The sequence below is a fragment of the Zonotrichia albicollis genome, chromosome 13 (genome assembly GCF_047830755.1).
Source record: "Zonotrichia albicollis isolate bZonAlb1 chromosome 13, bZonAlb1.hap1, whole genome shotgun sequence".
Taxonomy (NCBI): domain Eukaryota; kingdom Metazoa; phylum Chordata; class Aves; order Passeriformes; family Passerellidae; genus Zonotrichia; species Zonotrichia albicollis.
Window position 1 is genome coordinate 15,453,444 of NC_133831.1, and position 21,973 is coordinate 15,475,416.

General features: G+C 51.1%; 2 protein-coding genes across 2 annotated transcripts; both read right to left on the bottom strand.

Annotated features, from left to right (window-relative positions):
* Positions 1–224: 224 nt before the first annotated feature.
* On the bottom strand, positions 225–3,792 carry LOC141730803 (uncharacterized). Its single transcript, XM_074551104.1, has 3 exons — positions 3,373–3,792; positions 2,636–2,777; positions 225–1,387 (listed from the first exon to the last, which is right to left on the bottom strand). The coding sequence occupies exons 1-3, from the start codon at positions 3,599–3,601 to the stop codon at positions 499–501; spliced, it is 1,260 nt and encodes a 419-aa protein (XP_074407205.1). The 5' UTR covers positions 3,602–3,792; the 3' UTR covers positions 225–498.
* Positions 3,793–5,003: 1,211 nt separating this feature from the next.
* LOC141730802 (hydrocephalus-inducing protein-like) lies at positions 5,004–19,539 on the bottom strand. Its single transcript, XM_074551103.1, has 14 exons — positions 19,354–19,539; positions 18,646–18,789; positions 17,175–17,315; positions 16,372–16,688; positions 14,149–14,242; positions 13,496–13,597; positions 12,588–12,797; positions 11,590–11,718; positions 9,274–9,451; positions 8,591–8,799; positions 7,729–7,862; positions 6,644–6,780; positions 5,603–6,003; positions 5,004–5,238 (listed from the first exon to the last, which is right to left on the bottom strand). Exons 1-14 carry the CDS (start codon positions 19,414–19,416, stop codon positions 5,008–5,010), a joined length of 2,490 nt encoding a protein of 829 aa, XP_074407204.1. The 5' UTR covers positions 19,417–19,539; the 3' UTR covers positions 5,004–5,007.
* Between the last annotated feature and the right edge of the window lie 2,434 nt (positions 19,540–21,973).

Sequence of the window (21,973 nt, forward strand, 5' to 3'; positions counted from 1 at the left end):
GTTTGGCCTTGTTCATATTCATAACATTCTGCTATATTAATAGTTGGCCTATCATCTCTTTTAAGTGCAGCTAAGCAGTTACAAGTTCCCATATGAAGCTATTTTGAGAATGAGAGTTCGTTAACAATCTATTCTGAGGGTGAAAAACAGATGCACCTGCAATACCAAGGGATTTGTCTCATGAGAATCAGTGAAGAGAACAGGTAAACAATACAACAGAGAGATTTGATGTACAAGTAAAATATATTTTATTAATCAATAGAATAATAAGAAACAAATCTATTAACTAATTAAAGTTGCTCACAAAGTCTGAAACTGTATAAACTAAGTAGAGTGAATAAAGAATGGTCTTTCCCTGCGTGAAGAAACTGAGTCCCCAGAGGTGGTAACCTTCCTATCAACACAGATGATACCCAGTCATTGTGGAACATCATCATCTGACTGCTCCCTCTGCAACTTTGCACCTCCAGCTGAGACGATTAAAGATTCCTTTGGTCTCTACATTTTTTGTTCGGGCTTCTTCACCTTCTCCTGAGGCTTATTGGTCTTCTGACCTTTGTTTTCAGCTGCATACTGGGACTTGTTTCTCTTTTGGATAACAGGTGACCGCACAGTACCCTGAACCCTGTTCCAGTAGGAGAAATTCTGCTGCAATGACTCATACGTCTGAAACCTCAGGAACAAGTTCTCTATCTCAGCTGCATCCTCTGAGATTTTGGTTCCCCCCATATTTGGGACTTTGGTTCCCGCCTTCTTTGGGGCTTTGGTTCCCCTGTTCTCTGGGGCTTTGCTTTCACCCTTCTTTGAGGTCTTGGTTTCACCTGTCTTTCGGGCTTTGGGTTCCATCTTCTCTGGGGCTTTTACTTCCCCCTTCTTTGGAGCTTTGGTTTCCTTCACTGGGATTTTGGATTCCTTCCACTCTGGGGATTTGGTTTCCTTTTCTGGAGGTTTGCTTTTCTTCTCTGGGGGTTTGGTTTCCTTCTTTAGGATTTTGCTTTCCTCCTTCTCTGGGATTTTGGTTTCCTTCTTTGAGATTTTGGTTTCCTTCTTCTCTGGTATTTTGGTTTCCTTCTTTTCTGGAGGTTTGTTTTTCTTCTCTGGTATTTTGGTTTCCTTCTTTTCTGAAGGTTTGCTTTTCTTCTCTGGGGCTTTGTTTTCCTTCTCTGGGGCCTTGGTTTCCTTCCCCTCTGGTGATTTGGTTTCCCCCTTCTCTGGGGGTTTGGTTTTCCCCTTCTCTGGTTTTGGAGGTTGGATACCCACAGAGACACCCTTCTTGTCCTCCTTCCGCCTCTCTTCCTCCTTCCGCCTTTCTTCCTCCTTCTGCCTCTCCTCCTCCTCTAAGGCTTTTACTTCCCGCTGATGCCTTTGAACCAGCCACTTCAGCAAACTTCAGCAAACAAAACAGAAAACATTGCTGAGAGTCACCACCAGAAATTGAGCTCACCAGTCCTGACTGGCCCTGCACTTCATTCCTTGACCCTAAGGCCAGGCAGAACCACCAGACCATTTCCGTAAATTTTTCTCAACCCACAGAGGCTGGGAACATCCCAAGTGAGGGCATTGGTGGAAGGGGACTTCCAGGACCAACCAAACCTGAACCATGCCATCATAAAGGTCTTGGCTGTGCAAGCTCCCTCTTAAGGCACAGCCAGACCCCTCCAGCCCCTGCCAAAGGCTGATCCACCAGCTCTCTGTGCTGATGCCTGAAAACGCCCTTTGCCTCTTAATTTCCCAGTTTAAAGCAGAGCACAGATGGCCAACATCTGCTTATCTCTCCTACAATTCTTACTCAGCTCATTCAGCACCCCTCAGGGTACAGCCTGCTCCTTAATGACAATAATCCTATCAGTCAGAAAGCAAAGGCTGCAGGAACTCCTCTCCTGCAAGACAGGCTCTTGTCAGCCAGATTTCCTGCTGGAACCCAGCTGTGACAAGCAAACCAGTGCTGTCTGCCATGAAAACCATCTGAAGCAGCCTCATCTGTCTCCTCTCCATCAAACCAAATTCAGCCTGGGCTGAAGGAACTCCTGATACACAGTCTTGCTTTAACCAGCCTCCACTCTCAGCTCCACACTTTGCCTATGTGTCCTGAGCTGGGCTGCCTTGCTGGAGCTGAGCTTCTCCTGGGCTTGCCTACTGCAGCTGCAGGGGAGCCTAAAGGACATGAGCTTTCATGGGTGCTGTCCCACCATAAGGAGAACCCTGGCAGATCAGCATTGCAAGGACTTGCAATGCTGTGGCAGGACCAGGACCCAAAGCAAGGTTTGCTCTGTGCCCCACACCTGCCCATACCACAACCCCACTGTTTTGGTGAAGGGACATGATGAAGAAGGTGCAACTCAACACCATGGACCTAAAGACACCTCTAGAGGCAGTGCCAAGGCAAGCCCAGAGCCCAGCTCCCTGCAGGCAGCATCTAAGGCAGGAGGGCTCACCACTCAAATAGAGAAGATCTTCTGTCTCAACAGAAGAAGGTCCTTCCTCTCTTGGGAGCCAGGGAGCTCAGAGTGGCCATCCCTGTGCTGCTTCTGGCCTTTGCTGTCCAGCACCTCTGAGCTCAGAGTCCTTGGAGCAGGGAAGACCTCCAGGGACAATAACCCATGGCAGAGCAGTAACCCATGGAAGGCTTACTCACTTTTGCCTCCGTATGTGCTTCCTTCCCAGTATTATTTTATCCATTTCTGCTTTCTTCTTCTCAAGCTGGGCATAATACTCATTCACATCTATTTGCAAGATACGTTCTGTGTTCCTCTGCAGAGCTTTTTCCCGCTGCATTTCTTTAGCACAAACCAGAAGAGAAACCATGAGTGACTGCAAGCAGAGCTGGGTGCTCTGGGGCAGCTGCAAGGATTCACAGCTTTTCCTGACGCAGCCTATCATCCCAGGAGATATTGGGGAGCTCATATCTCTTCTCCACAATTCAGAAAATCCCCCAAACTATGGCTGGGCAGTAAAGTCCCCATGCCCTCACATCCCAGGAAAGGACACTCGGTGAAAACAAGATGAGATTGTTCTTTGCTGCTAGGAAGGTGCAAATATAAAAGAGCCAGTGATATTAGACCTGGTCCTATTGGCTGAGGAACTCATCCAGCCCTAGTCTTTGTGGCTAAGGGACAAAAGGAAATATCCTGATTATTTCCCCAGTCTATGGCAGGCAGACAGGAGCTTGCTTTGGCTGCACTCAGGATTGGAAGAGGATGCCACAGCCCTTCAGCCAAGAGTTCCTCCACCAAGCTGGGGAACAGGCAGCTGCTAAAAGGACGGGCTTTCCCTGGAGAGCGAGGTGACAGAGAGTTCAGGGTGTATGGGCTGGAGTCCCTGCTGTGACCACAGGCAAAACAGACACCACCAAACCCTCACTATTTTTCTGACCTGCTGCTGCCTTGCCCATGGCCTTGGCCTCAGCCTCAGTCCTGGCCTTGAGCTCTGCCTCTTGAGCCTTTGGCCTCCACTGTGCTCCATGATTCTGCAGCACCTCTCGGGACAGTGTCTCAGCTACAGAACGTGGAGGCAGAAAAAATCTCTTTTGGTACTCAGACCGCAGGATCTGTGTGTGGAGGGAAGAGAAGCCATAAGCAAGATTCCTTTTCTTGCCTTTCATCACACAGACTAAACAAACCCATTTTCTGTCTCCTCCCTTCCTCCCAACAACACAAACTATTTAGTTTAGGTCCTCCCACAGCATGTCAGCAGAGCTGGCTTTGCCCTGGGGTTTGCCTCCATCTCCCTGGCACAAGCCTGGGAATGCTGGAGTGCTGTGAAGCTTGGGCAGCGTGTACATGGGGCCCAGACTTCTCACCTTCTCCTTCTCAAGGAGATGCTCATGAAAATCCATTAAGTAAGACTCAGTGGGGAAGTTGCATGGGTTCTTCGTCACCACTGTGGCCTCCACCCCATCGCTGTCCACCGGCATCCCTCCCATCTTTAGTGCTGGGGGCCTGAACTCCAACCGTGGCTCCAGACCTTGTCCTGAGAGGTGCAGCTTTAAGCGATTGCTGCTCCCACAAATGATAAACTCCAGCTCATTCTTGTAAGACCTCTGAAAAGAGGAAAGTACAGAAAACTCATCCATGAAGTCCCAGGTGACAGGACCCCAAATACAGCAATGCTTGCCCCAAGGTCAGGGTGTTATCAGTCCCTCCAAGGTAAATGGAAACCAGATATTTACTTATGCTAGTGACTAGAGCATCTGTAGTAGTCTGGGTCTGAGTAACTGGGATGAATGCTGGTGTGCACTGTAACTGGGTATCAGATGGATGTACAATGGCCTGTCAGACATTTTCACCTAGTCATGCAGGAGTGCAGTGCTCATGGGAAAGACTCTCAGGGTTACAGTCCTGGCACTGCTGCATCAGGCAAACACCAGCTCCAGGAGAAAGGCAAATGAGCTCTTGCTGGCAAGAAATAAGGGTCATCTTCTCTGCTTAGTGTTTGGCTCTGGTCCAAGCCAGACACAAGATGGTTACATTTCTTGAGCAATTAAAAGATCCCTGGGAGTGTGTGTGGGCACAGAAGCACTTGTGTTCATGCTGGTACACACTGCCACTTTGCAAGACCCAGCAGCCACAGGCAAACCACTTTCGGGAATGCTTTGTCCTTTGAGCTGCATCCCCAGCTGCACAGGAATGTGCAGGCAGGCCAGAGCCCCAGGGACTGCTGGCAGCACCCCACTACAGGTGACTGTTCTGCCGTGCCCAGGAAGGTGGGTGGTGGCTGTTTGGTCTGTCAGTCCTGCAGCAGGATGAGCCATTCCAGGATTATCCTCTGTGAGTGGGCAGCTGCTCTGCACTGAGTGTCACAGCTGCAAATACAGCCAGGCAAGGGGCAGGCTGAGGGGAGTTGGGCACATCCCCCCCATGTGCCAAGAGGCAGCCTCAGAGCCCTGGAGCTCTCTGTGCAAGCTCCCTGTGGGCATTTCAAAGCACATCTCACGGGAGTGCTCTGTGGGGTGAACTGAGCCACGCTGAGTACGGGGTTTGCAGAAAGCTCCCTGTGAAGGCAGAGCTCCTACCACACTCTCTGCACCAGGCCCTCATTTCCAGATAGCCCTGACAGGCCTCCTGTGCTGACACCCGCCAATCTCACCTCCTCCTTGGGTGTAAACTGGATTTGCAGATTCTGCCACCTTCCTGCACAAAGGATTCCTTTGGAGGGCGTCACGTGAAAAGGACAGGGCTCATCCACCAGTGCCTGCAGCTTCTGACGTATGACTGGTGTCATGAATTTGAGGTGACTATTCTGGGCACAGAAACCAATAACGTGAGGTCTCCTCATGTTCTGAGTCACTGACACGGTGCTGAGAGCACCCACAGCCAAACCAAGTGTGGCCCCAAAGCCCAGAGCTGGAGGGAAGCCCTGTAGACAGGGCAGGCAGACAGGGAACTACTGTCCTCAGAGGAGAAGGAGGAATGGGTGAAGATGGCAGCAAAGCAAAGTATCAGCTAATGGAACAGGTTGAGGCATACCAGCCTTGATCTAGACCCTCAGAAGTTTCCACAAACACACTGCAGACCCAAGTGCTCAAGCAGCCACAGAGCAGAAAGGGCAAGAGTCACAAAGAAAACCCAACCAAGTCCTGTGTTCAATGTTGCCTGTGTTTTACCTTCAGAACAGGCTCCTTGGAAGCAATGAACCATTTGCAGGATTCTGGAAACCGGTTGTAGAGTTGGATGGTCTCAACCTGGCAGTCCCCAATAAAGATGTCAGAGAACTGCAGTCTGTTCTTGGAGAGGGTGAGTGACAGTTCAGACACAGTGGCACAAATGCGGATGGTGTACATAGGGCCTTTTGTCACCTGGAGAAGGACAGAGAATTCAGCAGAGCGTGCAGGTGACATCTGCTGCTGTGCCCAGCCTGCTGCCTGCCCCAAGAGCTGTGGTACCTCTATGGGCAGCACCACTTCCACGTCACCATATGGCTTGTGGGCACTTTCAAAGCACACGTCGAAGTCCACGCTGTTGTTGGGGGGCAGGCAAATCATCTGGTCCAGGCCCACGCTGAAACCTTGAAGAGATGAACACAAAGCAGCTGAGATACACACAAAACACAAAATGTGTACAAGCACATTAAAGCCTTACAGGTGTCCTGGCTGAAAGGTGTGGCAAAAGCCCCACGCTGCGCTGTGACCTGGACAAAATCTTAAGAGTGCACCTGAACACCCTTCAGACACAGTGAGCCACTGTGTGATGGAAGGGCAGCCTTGCCTCAAGGCCTCCTTTGGAAACCTCTTTTGATCCACCAGGGGATCTCACAGGCTGCTTCCTCAATAAAGGCTGAATACAGGTGCTGTGAACCTGTGTGAACTCCAAACAAAGCACTCCCAAAATACAGCAGACCCCACTGGTTGGCAAAACAAGCCCACAGAGTGTCCAAAGAAACTTGCTGCTCGTGGGAGCCAAGGGTGGAAGATGCTGAGAGGTGACCAGGCTGATGGTCACCATTGGCCCCTGCACTGAAGCGTTAGGGCAGTCACAGGCAGGCCAGGTCCCTGGGCATGGCTGGCCAGGAGAGTTCTGCCTCTACAGCTCCCAGCAGGGGCACTGAGAAGAAAAAGCTCAGAAACCTCCCCAGGTTCAGGGGCTTCAGCTAATCTGTCTGAGACACCTCCTTCGAGGGCACAGGAAGTGTCTCCAGCACTGCTTACCTGTGTCCTGCAGGACAGATACATCCACCTGGAAGGACACATGGATCTGCCCAGGGTTGGTGATCTTCAGAGAGTGTGATTCTGTGTAACCCTTAAGGACAGGGCCCATGTCCAGGACATACTGGGGCAGCTCAACTCTGCAAGGAATAAGGACAGTCCTTAAACCACAGCCTGGCTACACATCCAAGTGGATGGAGGATACAAATAAAGTGGCTGTTTCTCTATTCACTGCTGTAAAAACTGAGCTCAAGCCCATGAAACCCATAGCTTCACCACCTGGCAATAACTTTGGGAAGTCAGGAGGAGTGCAGGTCCTAGGTTTGATCAGCTACTAATGGTACCTGAAACTAAAATTAGTTTAAAATGGACACTGGCCACAGCTCATCTGCCATGAAAAGCCAGTCTAGGTGAGTCCACTGTCTCAGTGGAACTGCCTAGCCTGGTGTACAGCTTGAGCCTGAAATTGCTTTGGAGTCTAGGAATAAGGTTTGCCTGCACAGGAAATCTTCATTGCTCTGCAACCAGACCACACGAGCTGCTCTGCAGAGCATCTCCTTCCTGAATTGAAGCCTCCCATGCTTGTGCTGCATCGTGATGGTGCAAAGGGACAGGCCAAGTCACCCGGATAAGCCCTGTCACCCCACCAGGATCCAAACCATCTGATGTTGGGTTTTAAAGGGTTTGCTGACACGTGCAGTTCCCTTCTCCTTTTGTTCAGTGTCACAGCTGCACAGCTGTTAGCTGGAAGCAAGACCTCAGCTGGGAGTTGTCTCTTTCAGAGCTAGGCAGCAGGGACAGAATCTATGCTGGCTGGAAGGGCTAGAAGGTCTGCACTGGGTCCCCCAGCTCTAGGGACAGAACCCCACACCTGTGGGGAGCTGAGCAGTGCAAAGCTCAGCGTGGTGCTGGGGAAGGGAGGACACTCCGCTGCTCACATGCAGCGTGTCACAGCCACCAGGACCAGAGCCTTTCTGGAGTCCAGGTTGTTCCCAGCTCTGCAGACACATGGAGCTCTCAGGAGAAGGGGACATGGATGGGTGTTCCCCATGGGGCACCTGGAGAGGGGGATGGGAATCCCTACTCACTTGACAAGACTCTGGCACAGCTCCTTGTCAGGGAACCTGCTCTTCAGGGGATGGGATATGAGCTTTTCCTGCAGCTCCAGAGCAGCCTTCTCTATCAGCATCCTCATCATCTTTATCTGCAGCTGAGTGTCTGACTGAAGAAAGGGAAGACAGTGGCTGGTTAGCAAAGGTCCTTCCCAAAGCCCAGCTTGCACCTGAGAAAGGATCCCAGCCCACTCTTGTTGGGAGGGGGTGTGGGGTCCTCCTGTCTGGCTGCTCAGTGCCTGTGACACCTCCTGCTCTCTTAGCCAGGACCTCCTCTCCAGGGAAGTAACTCCAGCATCTTTGCCTGCCCAGACACTGTTAGCAAAGCTGATCTGGCCAGGCAGACAGACAAGCCAGGAACCTTCCAGAGCTCCAGATACTTGCCTGCCCCCAGCCTGTACCAAGGCAGCTTGGACAGAAGCTGTCTTGAAAGGGAACTGGGAGCAAGCTGGTGCCTCGTGGAGATGAGCACCTCCAGCACAGCCCCAGGGCACAACCAGGCAGCTGCTGTTAAGGTCTGTAAATCTGGCAGGGCTAGGGTTGGGAACAATGAACTCCCCAGCAATGACCTGCATCTCCTTCAAAGCACCATCAACTCCATGCCTGGAGCATGGCCTTCAGCATCTCTCCCTGGGGCAGCCAGGAAGCTGCTGCAGCCCCAGAAGAGACCATGACCAGCGTGGCAGCCCTAGGGGCAATGCTGAGGTGACACAAGGTTGTCAGTGGGCAGGGAGGTCCCAAGTGTCATCAGGGCACCAGGAAGCTGCTGTGGGCTGCAAGGGGCTCAGGTGACATGGAGAGGGTGGCCTGTGCCAAACGGGGCTGCAGCTGTTCTTACTACAATGCCAGAGGCAAGCACGCTGGGCTGCAGGTCCTGAGTCTTTAGGTTCTGAGTCTTCAAGGTCTGACTGTTAGTCGACTGAGTTTTCAGTGTCTGGGACTTCAAGGTCTTCTGAGTCTTCTTCAGAACAACTGATTTATTCCTCTGATTGTCTTGTTGCAGGGGTTTTATGAGCTGTTTCAGTGTCTTCTCATATTTTTCATTTCCTGAAGGAAGAAAGCATCCACAAAGAGGAGGGTGAGCAAAGTGCCAGTCCCATTTAAGCTGGGAAGTCCCCACCTCCCAACACTGGTTTCTTCCAGAAAGAAATCCCTCAAGACATCCATGGAAAGTGGATGCTGCTGCTCCTCTCTGAATCTCATCCCCTGCAATGTCACACAAACCCAACCCTGCCAGAAGCCCTGCCAGCCTCTCTTACAGCTTTCCCAAGCCTTTCTCTCTAGCCATCGTCCTTCAGGACTCTGCCAGATGAGCTGGCAGGCTCTGCAGGTTGGTTCCTGGGACCAAGTCCACATGGGATCCTCTGCTCAGGGCTCATGAAGCAACCAGGAGGCTTGACTTGATCTGGGAGTCCTGCAACCCTCCAGGCTCAGTGGAGGTTGGCATGAGCTGCCCTATGGGCACATGGTAGGGAACAAAACCAGAGGGGCCCTTCCTGGGGGCAGACAGGCAGTGCCCACCTCTGATGTTCCAGGGCAGGTCCAGACTGATCATGGGAAAGGATGCTTCTCCTTTCAGGCAGATGTTTTCTGGTTCCAGGTCACCCACTTGAAGCTGGTAAGTTCTGCTGAAGGCTCCTGGTAATCCTGGCATGTAAGAGAATTTCAGCAGTCGCTTCTTGCCAGGTGCAAGGGAACCCTGCAGGGATGGGAGAAGAGGGAGGGAATGCATCAGAGTGTTTGATGGGGGATGGCTCAGGGACAGGTTCTCATCTAGAAGAAACCATCAGACCACATCACCTTCATGATAAATATATTACAGTATTGGCCTTCATAATTGTTAGAGTAAATACTATATGTTTTATAATGTTGACTTTTGTAAAAGAAGTTTTGCTAAAGTTTAGAGTTCTTTTAATGAGAATGTTGTGTTGTGTTAGCAATGTTGGTGAAGAGTTGTTGCAATATTAACATTTAACCAGTGAAGGAATGGAAACCTGTTGAATGTGTTGAAAAGTTACAAATGACCAGGACTAGGACAACTGCACATACTCCAAAAAGGCGGGACAGAGGAGGACCTATGTTAAAATGTTTGAGAATGTATAACCATTTGTAAATATGCATTAGGCTGATGCAATACCCAGAGTATACAAGGGTTGTTGCTGTGTTGACTGGTGTGTGCCTCTGGTTGTGGCTAAGTACCCAAGTCAAGCACCCAGCGCTGTTACTTCTACTTTATTGACTTGGTCCCCTGTTGTCTCTTATTAAATTTTCTTTAAATTTTAACTGAGGAGCAGGCTTTGTTACTCACACCTTCTACCTTCCTTGTGACCAAAAGTTTGAGCCTCTGATCCTGGGGTGCAGTGTGTTCTCCCCGGGGCTCATAAGACTGCAGCCCCAGCACTGCCTGATGTGAGCACAGCTCTGCTGCTGATGGGGTTTGCCCTCTGCCAGCAAGAGCCCGCCTCATCAAAAAAAGGCTCTTCTGCTGCCACTGTGGAAGGGAAATCCCTGCACTGAGCAGGGCCAGCAGCTCCTCTCATCCCTTGTAGGAGACAGGAATGAAGAAATGGGAAAGCCAATCGGCTTCCTCTTCCTACTGCAAGGAGGGAAAATAGCAGGAGTGCTGCTTCGGTTCAAAGACATCCAGACAGGACTGAGAAGCTTGGACAGTGGTGGGATGCTGCAGATTTTTATCCCTGCTCTTCCAGCCCCGCTGCTCCCTGGCCCCCTCACTGCTCCACAAAGGCGCTGCACAGCCACAAAGCTGGAAGAGGCAGGGAGCAGCAAGCCTACTGAGGGATATGTGATCACACAGCCTGGGTAAGGTGACCCTCAGAAACGCTCCAGTGCCAGCACAGCCTGAGATCTCAGCCATCGGGGTCCCCAGAGTGACTGTGAGTAACCAATTGAATTTTTAGTTATGCCTCGACATATGTTATAAATTCACTTTCTGACATGGGGTGAAAAGTTACTAGAGGGGCTGTAGACGTGCTGGGAGCCTTAACACACCCCATATGTAAAGGAGGTTGTTAGGAGGAAATGCAGACAGGCTCTATGTCTGGGGGGCTGCAAGAGATTTCCTCCTTGGAGAAAGACAGACCCCGAAGCCCGGGAAAATTTTGCCCGTCTGAGCAAAAAAGTCGTAGACGGGCTGAGTTATGGGAGAAATCTCAGCATGTAACAGCAGTTAACACTGACAGTTTTTCCCTGCCGCTTTTGTTATTTTGTTGGGCTGGGAGCACCCGGAGGGTCCGGCTCCCTACAAAGCCACTTCTTCCCTGTCTGTCTACGCTGCTGTTGCCGCTTCCCCGCTCGCCACGGCAACCCAGTGCTCCTCTGCTTCCCCGAGGGAGCAGCCGCCGTGTCCCGACCGGGACAAACCGCGGCTGCTGAGCCCGGCCCGGCCGCAGCCCGCGGGACAGCCAGCCCTGCTGCCGGCCGATCCAGCCCGGGCCCGCTGCCGGCCGATCCAGCCCCTCACGCCGCGGCGGACACGCACGCTGGAGCGGCTGGCAGCACAAGCTCCATCTGCTGAGCAGGACCCCCTTACAGCAGGACAGGACAGTGACCCACACACCTGTGCCTCCCGCCGGTGTCGCCTCTGACAGCAGAGCCACCACCAGCCAAGGCCGTGGGGGAGTCTGTCAGGAGAGCACTTGTTTGACCTTCTCTGGCCCCGGCAGAAATTGCTTACAGCCCTGTCTCTCTCATGGCTGGGTTTGGGGTTTTCCCCTCTGACTTTTTTCCCCCTTCCCCACCTCCCCCCTTTCTTTTTTCCTTTCACACTCTCCTGGGCCACCTGACACAGGGCTGGGCTCAGTCACTTGTGCTACTTACAGTGGTGGGGTTGACCAGAAATACACCAGGCAGATGCTGGTCTGCAGGGCTAGGGTTTAGCACCCAGTTGAATTCAATCTTGCCAGTGTTCACCAGGGCGACATGGCAGCGACGAATTTCATTAAACATCTGAAGAGAAGGCACAGGAGAGGGAAGTTACAGACCTGGGCCTGCTGCTAAGAATCTCCTTTTTCCCTCCTGGGTTTGAAAGCAGACACATCATGGGAGCAGGGACCAGGGAGGAGATAGGGGCACTTGGGAACCCGGGGAACCCCCAGGCACAGGGCACCTGCACAGCACCAGGGAGCTCTGGCAGCACACAGAGCTGTGGTAACAACCACGTGAGGGCCAGCAATAAATGAACCAGGGGACACAGGCCCTCCTCTGCCCTCTGAGGGGTCACCAACAGCCAGGAGAAACAGAGACAGCACTGAGGCATTCCAGAAGTAAAGGCACCTGCATGCAAGTAGTGGCAAGCAACATGGATGCAACAAGGGAGTCACCCAGGGCAACACAGACAGAGCCAGCAGCTGGGAATATCTGTGGGCTTCTGACTGGAAGAGAGTGAAGTGGGGATTATTCTGGGACAGTCTCTCCAACTGTCGAGACTGGAAGCCCAACTTCTTTCCTTGATCATTGTGTGGATTAAGCAAGAGCTTTAGACAAGAGCATCTCCTTGGAGGTCAGGCTTTAGGAGTGGACCAGCAGAGGGATGTCTCAGGGACACACCCCTCAGAGCATCCCCACTGGGCCCCTGCCTGCCCCAGGAGGCAGTGTTAGGTACCCTGAGAAAGAGGCATTCCCAGCATTGTGGAGAGGGTTGGAGATGGCCATTTTAAAGCAGCTTGGATGCCAGATGTGTCCCTCAAAGGTTGGACTTCCAAGCCCCAGAGCCGACAAAGGGGCTGGGAAGGGCAGGGAGCCCTGGAGCGAGGTGGGCAGGAACCCGCTGGCCGTGGTGCCAAGGCAAGGAGCTGTGCCAGGGATGTGTGTGGTACCTGTAAGCCACGGTTGATCTCCTGGGGCCTCACGAGGTAGCTGAGATGTGAGATCTCCCCAGTCACCAGCACCTCGTAGGTGGGGCCTCCCTCCACGTGGCACAGCGCCGTGACATCGGAGATGGTGTTGAGGTGGCCACAGAAGGTGAAGGAGACCTGCTGGCTCTCTCCTGGCTGCAGCACACCTGACACTGGCAGGATACTGAAAGCCTGGATGGAAGACAGCAGAGATTGAGCTGTTGAGCACGGCAATGGATGCAGAAGAGCATCTTGGAGCAAAGTGCAGCTGTACCTGGAGGGGCCTGTTCCCCAAACACTGCCAGAATCACCCTCATCTCATCCTGCATCCATGCCACTGACCAGTGGAGGGACCATGGGGAAAATCTTCTCCCATACTCACAGATCAATGCATTAATTAGTACATTACAGGAAAGTGAACTGGGATGTCTCCTGGCAGTAGAAATTCCCTCTGATGCACAACTTGCCTTTAAAAAGCATTTCTTACTGCTTTTAGAAAAGGAGGAGACTCAGAGTGAGAGCTCTTGGAGCTGAGCAAAAGAGTCTAGCCCAGCTCATCTGACTCCTGTGGCTCTTCCCCTCTCTCTGATTTAAATGCTGCTTTCTCAAGGTGCTACAGCAAAAGCTCCTGCAAAAATTTCGTATGGACCACCTGAGGAGTTCCAGGGAGAGCAGTGCCCTCCATAGGTGCTGCAAAGTGTCCTTGGGCAGCCCTACAAGGTGTCCTGCACAGCCTCTCCAACTACCAGCTGCTTCAGCAGCACTTTGTGATGGGCCTGCAGGGATGGGAGGCCCCTCTGTGGCCAATGCTGAGGGCCCCCAGTGGCACTGGGAGCTGCAGCCCTGCTTGCCACACTGACAATGGGCAAGTGAGACAGATTCCCTCTTACCTCCTGCGCTTCGAGGGAAGATTGTGGTACGTCCGTGGAGATACTGACTCCCTCAAACCCCACTTGGACGCGAGGGTATTCAGGAATTTGTGCTGCTTGAACCTGAAAAACAAGCCATTTTCTATGCTAGGAGGAAGAGATAGCCACTTTGCAAAGTCTCAGTTTGTAAGACAGCTTCAGGGCCAGCAGTGCAATAGTAGCTCTCGGGTGAAAGCAGAGCCCTGCAGACAGGAGTCTGGCTGCCTTGGGAAGAGGCTCCATGGAAATCAGGACCATCCCAGCTGGCTCTGGGAAGGAAGCTGGAGGCCTTACCATGATGATGCAGATAAAAGCCTCATCTTACATTGTGAAGGCAAAAAATCCCACACTCAACACAGTTCTGTAGGACCTGAGTGAGCTTCTCCAAGGAAAACTCTCCTATTTCTCCCTCCCACACAGCCCATGTCCAGCCACTGGCCCTGCTGCCCAGCCCACTGTCAGGGCACAGCACAGCAGGGCAGCTAAAAGGGAGATCAGCACGAGCATGACTTGGTGGTGGCAGGCTGGGGAGGCAACACAAGCAGTAGATGTACAAGAAAATCGACCTTGTCTGTTAAAGACTGGCTAAAATCATCCACTTCTTTCAGCATTCTGGCTCCCTCCTCCTGTCTCACCTTGAAGTGTCTCCATCGAGATCCTGGGGACTCCAAATTGGTATTCTTCCCCTTTGGTGGTTGGGGTTTGAATTTAGGTGGGCAGAGCTCATGTCTGGAAATTAAGATAAATATTGTGAAAAATGCCAATCACTTGTTTTCAAAATTTTAAAAGCTTAATAGTAATAAAATGGTTGTAAAATAGTAATAAAATTAGAGTAATAATAATTTGGACAATTTGAATTAGGACAATATGAGACAACAAATACGAAGAGTTACAGACATCTGGGTACCTTTTTTTGGGCAGCACAAGCCCGAAAAAGGACACCCGTTAACAAAGGATTAACCCTTAAAAGCAATAGCCTGTTGCATATTCATACACCTCATACATGATGCATAAATTCCATTCAAACACAGGATTCTGTCTGGTCTTCATCAACTTCTACCTTCTAATCCTAACAGCGCCTTCAAGGCAGAAGAAGTTCATTTCTTCTGATAAGAAGGCAATAAATTCTTTTCTCTGAAAGATTTAGGTGTCCTGTGGCTGCTATCTGGTGCGAGTGCCTCATTCCTTTCTAAAAAAAAACCCCACTAACATAGTTCTTATTGTAACTAAAAAAGTTACCTTTCAATTACAAGAGTACATCTATTATTAAAAATGTTAATACAGCACTACTAATCAATACATCAAAATACATATGGTAAATATCTGCATAGAGCCATATAATATACCCTTTTCACACTATGAACAGGGATCTGCAGGGGAGGGAGGGACAGCTGCACGAGCAGCTCATGGTCAGGATGCAGCCCCTGGGTGGCTGCTGGAATGTTGAACTGAGAAATGGTTTGATCCAGCCCTTCCCAATCCAGGCTGGAGCAGGTCTGTTCTAAAGGCAGCCCAGGGATGACACTGAGGTGCTGCAGCAGCTGCAACTGCTTCCATTGAGGAACTGCAGAGGACAGGGATTAACATCTTGTGGGGATGCAAAAAGCACAGTGGAAGAGGAAAAGACAGAGAAGGCAAGCAAAAAGCTGAGATCTGAGGCACCGAGGGGCAGAGGCAGCCACTGATGAGCCAGCACAGTCCCCCCAGTGACCAATGCCAGAAACTGCAGTTCCACCAGGGATTTATCAGGAATGCTTCCCTGACACTGGTGGGGGGTTGGTTGACATTTTCCAACCCTCCCAGGTGACTCAGGTCATATTCCCCACTTTTAATTGAAGCAGGTGCTCAGGGTAACTCTGCTTGTGTTTCCAATGCCACGTGAGGGACACAGACAAACCGTGCCTGCCTGTCACGCTGCTGAGCTGCAAGTGCTCCCCACAGTCAAACACCACCTGGATGCTCCATTCCCCGACAAGGGCCTGTAATGACCTGCTCCCCAAAGAATCACTGTCTTCAGCTTTGTAGCTTGTTATCTAAGGCTGGGTTTCATTTCTGGCTCTCTCATCATAACCCCCAAGAGATCCTAATCATGTACTCCACTGTCTTTGGTTTTAATGAATGGTTTGAGGCAACTTCCCAGGACCATGGCGCCCAGACAATGACATTTTTCACTCTAAAATAGAAACTCTCTGGAAGGCAGGGATAGGAAATGATGTGATGAACAAGCCCTGCTGTAAAGCAATTCAGAACCCATGAGGGACATGTTGCAGGGTGGAAAAGTCAAAATGAGTAATAAGTGTCACAAAAAATGGAAGTGAAGACTCCAAGGTGTCCAGTGAAAGATGACCCCTGGGAAGGAAATCGTCCTGGCACTAAAGGAGTTGTCTCAGCAAAGAAGCAAAGGGAAGGTAACAAGATGTTCAGCATCAGCCCTGGTGCTAAGTGGCTCTTTCTCTGGTCTTGGGACCTTCTGGGCATCCTCCAGCACAATGCAAGGGAGGAAGGCAAGGAGCAGAGAGCAGCTCCTGCAGAGAGGACCCATCCCAAAGCAGAGGGGCCAGAAAGGCCTCCAGCAGCACTGTGGAAGCTGGGACTGGGAGCCCTTCATCAGGTGGACATGGCCTCAGGCCACAGAGGTCTGAGAAAGCAGCTTTCACCCCAGCTTTCCTTCCCAGGGGAAACCACTCTGGGGGCTATGCAGCATCAAATTGGTGGAAAACATATTCCCTGAGCATCCAGCCTGATCACAGCTGCTCAGTGTCATTTGTCAGACCCAAGGCAAACAGCTTTGTTCTTTGCCAAGTACAAACAGGACACCAGCAAGAAGAGCTTCAGGGGGAGGGCAAAGGTGCACATACCTAAACCTGGTCACCTCGCTGTCGGACTGGAATGACCAGTGGTACTGGACGGGCAGTGGGCTGCAGTTGGTTATCTTCAGAGAACGCACTTCTTCAGTGCCAGCCCTGATGCAGCCAAACTCCAGGGAGCTGGGCTGCATTTGGAGATTTGGGAAGTGCACTTCTCCCTGAAGGCTGATACGCTCCACAAAAGGATGGCCCCTGACCATGTCTATCTTTAGAACCTTCTCTGTTTTCCAGCTCTTAAAATCCAGTTCATAAGCCGGGTCAAACACAATGTAGAGATGGCAGGTCTCCCCTACATCCACTCTCACAGGCTGCAAGGAGATGAGCAGTAATGAATCACCTGTGGGATCATGTCCCAAGGTCTGACAGCAGCAAACAGTAAATGCTCAAAGTGACCCCAGCATGGGCTCCTCAGTTCATGCTTCATCTCTCTACAGCAGGGGTCTGACTGCAGGCACCACAGTCCAGTCCAGGATCCCTCAGGCTCCCGTTTCTGTGCTCAGCCCCAATCCAAGGGGTGGCTGCTGGAGAGCTGGCATGCTTTCCAGGAGACACCTTTACTGCAGGGCTTGCCCAGGCCCAGCTGCCTGCTCCCTTCTCCCTGTGCCTTAAAGCCAGGATGGATCTTCTCAATTCACATGAGATTTTGATTCTTTCAGCATCTCTGCTGATGCAGCTCAGGCCAGCCCACTGCTGATGCTACAGAATAAACTTCTAGACTCAAGGAGCTCCCAACAGAAAGGCACCACCACATCCCTCCTCTCCAGACCCCACTGGAGGAGTCCAGGGCTGCTCACCTGGCCCCCTGGAAGGGGCTGCTGCGCCTCATCACAGATCTGGAATGGCTGCTCCAAGTCCAGCATGAGGTCCAGTGGCAGCAGGCAGGTGTTTTTTAAAGACAAAGGCTGGTACTGCAGCCTCAGGACATCACTGGGTTTCTATGGAAACAGGAGACAGGGAAAAACAGCCTCAACTAGACACAGACCTCCTTTTGCTTCTGCTGCAGCTCACATTTCTCAGCCTCAGGAATGCATTCATTTCTATTTGCAATTTCTATTTGTTTCTACACTTCCAGGAGGTTCTCCCTGGCAGCAGAAGCTTTTCATGTTTAGAAACCACAGCATCCTCTGGAGGACAGGGAAACACTCCCAAGTACAGACGAGGGAATAGGCCCCTGAGAGGAGGTGGCTGCTTGAACAAGATCTAAAGCAGAAAGTGAATCCAGGCCATTCGTCTCCAGTTTTGTCTCTCTATTGGGCAGAACAGCACTAGAGGATCTTCACTCACAGACAGTCATTTCTCACAACCTTCCTGGCTCTAGCAGCCTCCAAAAGCACTTTGTCTGCACCACGTGTCCTGCAGCCCCTGCTACAGGGACAAGGTGTCTGTGGTCTCAAAGCTCTGAGCAGCCTGGGCTCTCCCTGCCTGTCTGTGCATTGTGCTGGGCTTCCTGCATGGTTTAGAGAAACCAGAGACTTTGGGAAACAACTTCTGCACGTACTGGTACCAAACAGGTGCTGTGCCATGGAATGCAATAAATCAGTTTGTGTGTGTGGCATCGAGCAGAACCAAGGCAGAATCAGGGAGAGCTGAAAAGCTTCTAAATTACATCTGAACTGCCTGTTCCAGGGATTCTGTACTTCACTGGAAGCCTGGGAACCAGAGGGAAGGCCTGAAACTCCAGACACCAAATTATTAACCGTCTTCTCTTTTTCACACAACTTGCAGGAGGCAGAAAGATGATGCTGGAGTTGGGATCCAGAGGGCACCTGCTCTGCCACAGTGTTATCATCACTGCAGTTGCAGGATGCCTGGGGATCCTTTGAAGCAGAGGAGGCTTAGGGAAATGCACAGAGCTGTACCATACAGCTGTACCATCAAGCATCCATGCCAACAGCAGAGAAGGCAAAGAGACACAGGAGATGTTGGGTTTTTCCTTGTCAGCCTGAGGAATTCACAGGAATCTCCAGATTTCCCAGCTTCCTTACAGCATCAGTGTACAGACATCACCGTGCCTTGGAGGGTCCTCCAAAGCCTCCCTTTACAGTGAGCACAGAAACTGGCATTTCTCTGGAAGTGGCCACCATCTCCTTGGCACTGCAGCTGGAACTGCACTTTTACTTTGGGGAGGTCAAACACCAGTCTCATCTCTAAAAGCATCTTCACTCACTTTACAAAGTGTCTCAGGAAGGGTAAAGAGAGGCTTCAACACAAGCACACACCCCCCTCAGCCATGCTGTTAAATGCCAGCATGCAATCCAGACTTACCTTCTCCACATAGAAAGAGAATTCTCTGGCTGATACTTCTATAGAGGGGTGAATAAACTCACAGGTGATGATTGTTTCTATTATCCTCTCTACCTTGGGGTCTGTCCCAATGATAGTATCACAGTACACATAATCCTGCACCTCCTGCAAGCAAGAGTCACTTGTCACCAGTGGGTAGTGGCAGGGCTCCCTGCAAATGCCCTGCATTGGCTCTGCACCCACCATGGGCCCTATTCCTGCCACAGTTACAGTCACTGCCCCCTTTTCTTCCTGTGCTCAATTGTCTGTGACACTGCACCCCAATAACCACAAAAGGCACTTGTGAGAAACCCCCTCCCTTGACATGGCTTTTGTTTTACTCCGTGCTCACCCCAGATAAACCACTTGGCACTTGTTTAATTCACTTTCTTTTTGGGCTTCTAGTCTAAGTGGAACTTATTTCTCTGCCCTTCTCTGCTGACTCAGCATGCAACACTGTTTGCCCCAAAAGAGCAATATTTCCTTCCACCCCTGCTTTGGGATCAGCACTGGGTTTTGCTAGCTGTGGAATCACAATAAAGTCTCAGCTGGTCTGATGGTGGCCAGCAAGGAAAGCAAAGGTGCTGCCACAGAACCGTGTAGCCTTAAATCAGTTTTGTGAAGGCCCCTGCTCATCTCCCCAGGCAAACGTCAGGGACGGTGGAACAAGCCCAGAGGAGGGGATCTCACCTGTGGGATGCGGGAGAAGCCTCGCAGCACCATGTCCTCAGACTGGCCTGGATGCAGGTCCATTGATAGTGGCTCCAGCCCAAACACAGGCTTGGCACGTTTGGGGCTCTGAGAGTCACCTTTGGCCTTGGGGCTACTGAGGGCTGAGACACTCTGGCCCCCCTCCTCAGGTGGGCTGTGGCATTCTGCACTCCAGAAGAGCTGATGGTAACGGCGACCCTTGTTTGTTACTTTGAACAGATGAATACAGGACACCACGCTGGAATAGAAGGCAGGATGGAAAATAGTATGGGAGTAGCTATTTTCCTGGTCATCAGATTGCTCCCAGTGAGCAGCTTGAGGTGTTAATTGCTTGGAGACTGTCTTCATCTCCAGCTCTTAATGTGGACCAGAAGTAATGTGTGATGAGCTGCCCTTTTGATGTCATTATTGCAAAGAGAAATATGTTTATAATGGTAATGTAACATTTTCCAGGTGAAGCTAAAAGGACGTGGTGTTTTCCCCCAAAATGTTTGTTCTGGGGTGATTCATACTGTTGCTGTATTTTGTATTAATCTGTGCCCAAAACTGAAACTGAATCTTTGAGATGCTGCCCTTGGGGACCTTGTGTGTGGGGGCAGGATTGCAGACATTCCTAAAAGCTGCCTCAGAGGCAGTTTCTGGATGATCCCAGCAAGCTGGCAAAAATCATCTGCCTGCTCCAGGAGAGGAAACCAGGGGAGCAGAGCCTCTCTCATTCATATCAGCCTTGGCTCTGCACTGGGAGCCATTTGTAGAAACTTCATTTTGCAATTAGAAACTGTTTGGAAGTGAACTTTGCAAGCTCTGCTGACAGCTCTGCCTCTGGAACTGCTCTGTGGGCTCCTGCCTTCCTGGTGGGGGTTGTCACCCTCCTGTCTCTTTGTTCCCAGGACCCCTGCTTGCCTGGGAGGTGCCACTGGGAAAGGGCAAGGGCAAGAGAAAGGATCTTCCTTCCCTTGGTGCCTCAGCCACATGGAGGGACTGCCTCATCTGGGCACCATTTCAGGAACCTTTTGTTCTGGGGCAGCCTGTGAGATCATTACTTGATCAAGCCAGGACATCAATGTATTAGAACTAAAGACAATTTGTGGCAATTTAGCAACTGGTTTCCCTTTCAGTGGCCTTTGAGGGTGTCTAACAACTCTCAACTGCCCATCACATGTTTGTAAAGGAATCTCTGCCTTTAGGGAAGGAGTCAGGGCTTTGAACACTGAAGAAGATCTTGCCTGAAGGACTACAGAAAAACTGCTTCTTGTTGAGACAGGAGGAGAGGTGGGAGTGGAGAGATCTCCTACCTGAACTGGTATCCCAAGTTGAGCTCTGGGGCGAATGGTTCATCTATGACAATTGTGGTGCCAATGCCAAAAGCCTGGAGAAAGATGCTGCTCCAAAGGCTGTTCCTAATGAACAGCTGGACAGTGTCATCAAAACCCACAGTGTCATCCAGGGTTGCTGTGACAGTCACAGGAACCTCACCCCTAGCAGGGATCACTCCTTCACTGGGTTCAACAACAAAGCAGTAGGATTTGGAAGCCTGTAAGACAAACATAATGTGCATTTAGAATGGAAACCACACACCCTGGTGTCTTGTGGGATATAAGAAAAGGAAAGACTAAAGAGGGGAGGATACAAATCCTGAAGGCTTAATCTCCCTGAAGTTAAGCTACAGTACTGGGCAACAGCAGAGCTCATACAACCTGTATTTTCCCCTCCTTTTAGGGACTCACCCAATTAACCCGTTTTGCCCAACCCAAGGGATGCTTATCCTCAGGAGAGTGTTCCTTCCCCAGTCTTTCACTGCAGTGTGGGCCAAGGAAAGCTGCTTTCTCTCTCCTGGCCTCTCACAAAGGCTCAAGGCCAGAGGAAATCAGGACTGCTCAAATCCCACTGCAGAAACCACATGGCTGGAGGACACTGCTGAGAGCCTGAAGAAAATATCTCTGCAAAACCAGGTAAGCAGAACCCCAACACCAAATTATTCTTTCCCAAGGGGCCATCAGTGCTTCTCAACTCCCCCTGAAGGACTGAAGCCCCCACACTCCCCACCAATCATTCGCTGTAGAGAGGTGCCCCAGGGCCCTCTGCTTTGGAAAAGTCACCTCTAAATGCTTATAGCAGAGCAGGAAAGCAGGAAGCAGAAAGAAAACTGGACAACATGTGCTCTGTGGCCATGGCCCACTCTTCCCAAGAACTCTTGTCATCTGCTTTCTCATGGACTTCATGGACTGAGCAAGGGAGCTGGAAGGTGCCCAAAGGAGGGGGGAAAGGCCTTGCACCAGCACAGCTGTACAGACACAGCTCTGCAGGTCTGGCCCTGGCAGGAGCACGTGAAACCCAACCTTTACACACCATGAGCACCCAGCCAAGGTGCACTGCTCCCTGCAGAGGCTGAAAGCACAACTCCATTGTGGAGTCAGAGAAAGCTGCCCTGGAAAAAACCCTTGCTTCAGAATAACATTTATCTCCCAAACAGCTGGGAAAGCAGCAAGAGGAAAATTCACACCCCTCCTCCTTGGCCCAGGAAGCTGTGGCTGGACTCTCCCACATGGCCTGATGCTTTATCCACAGACCAAACAAGTCCACAGCATCAGGTTTTATC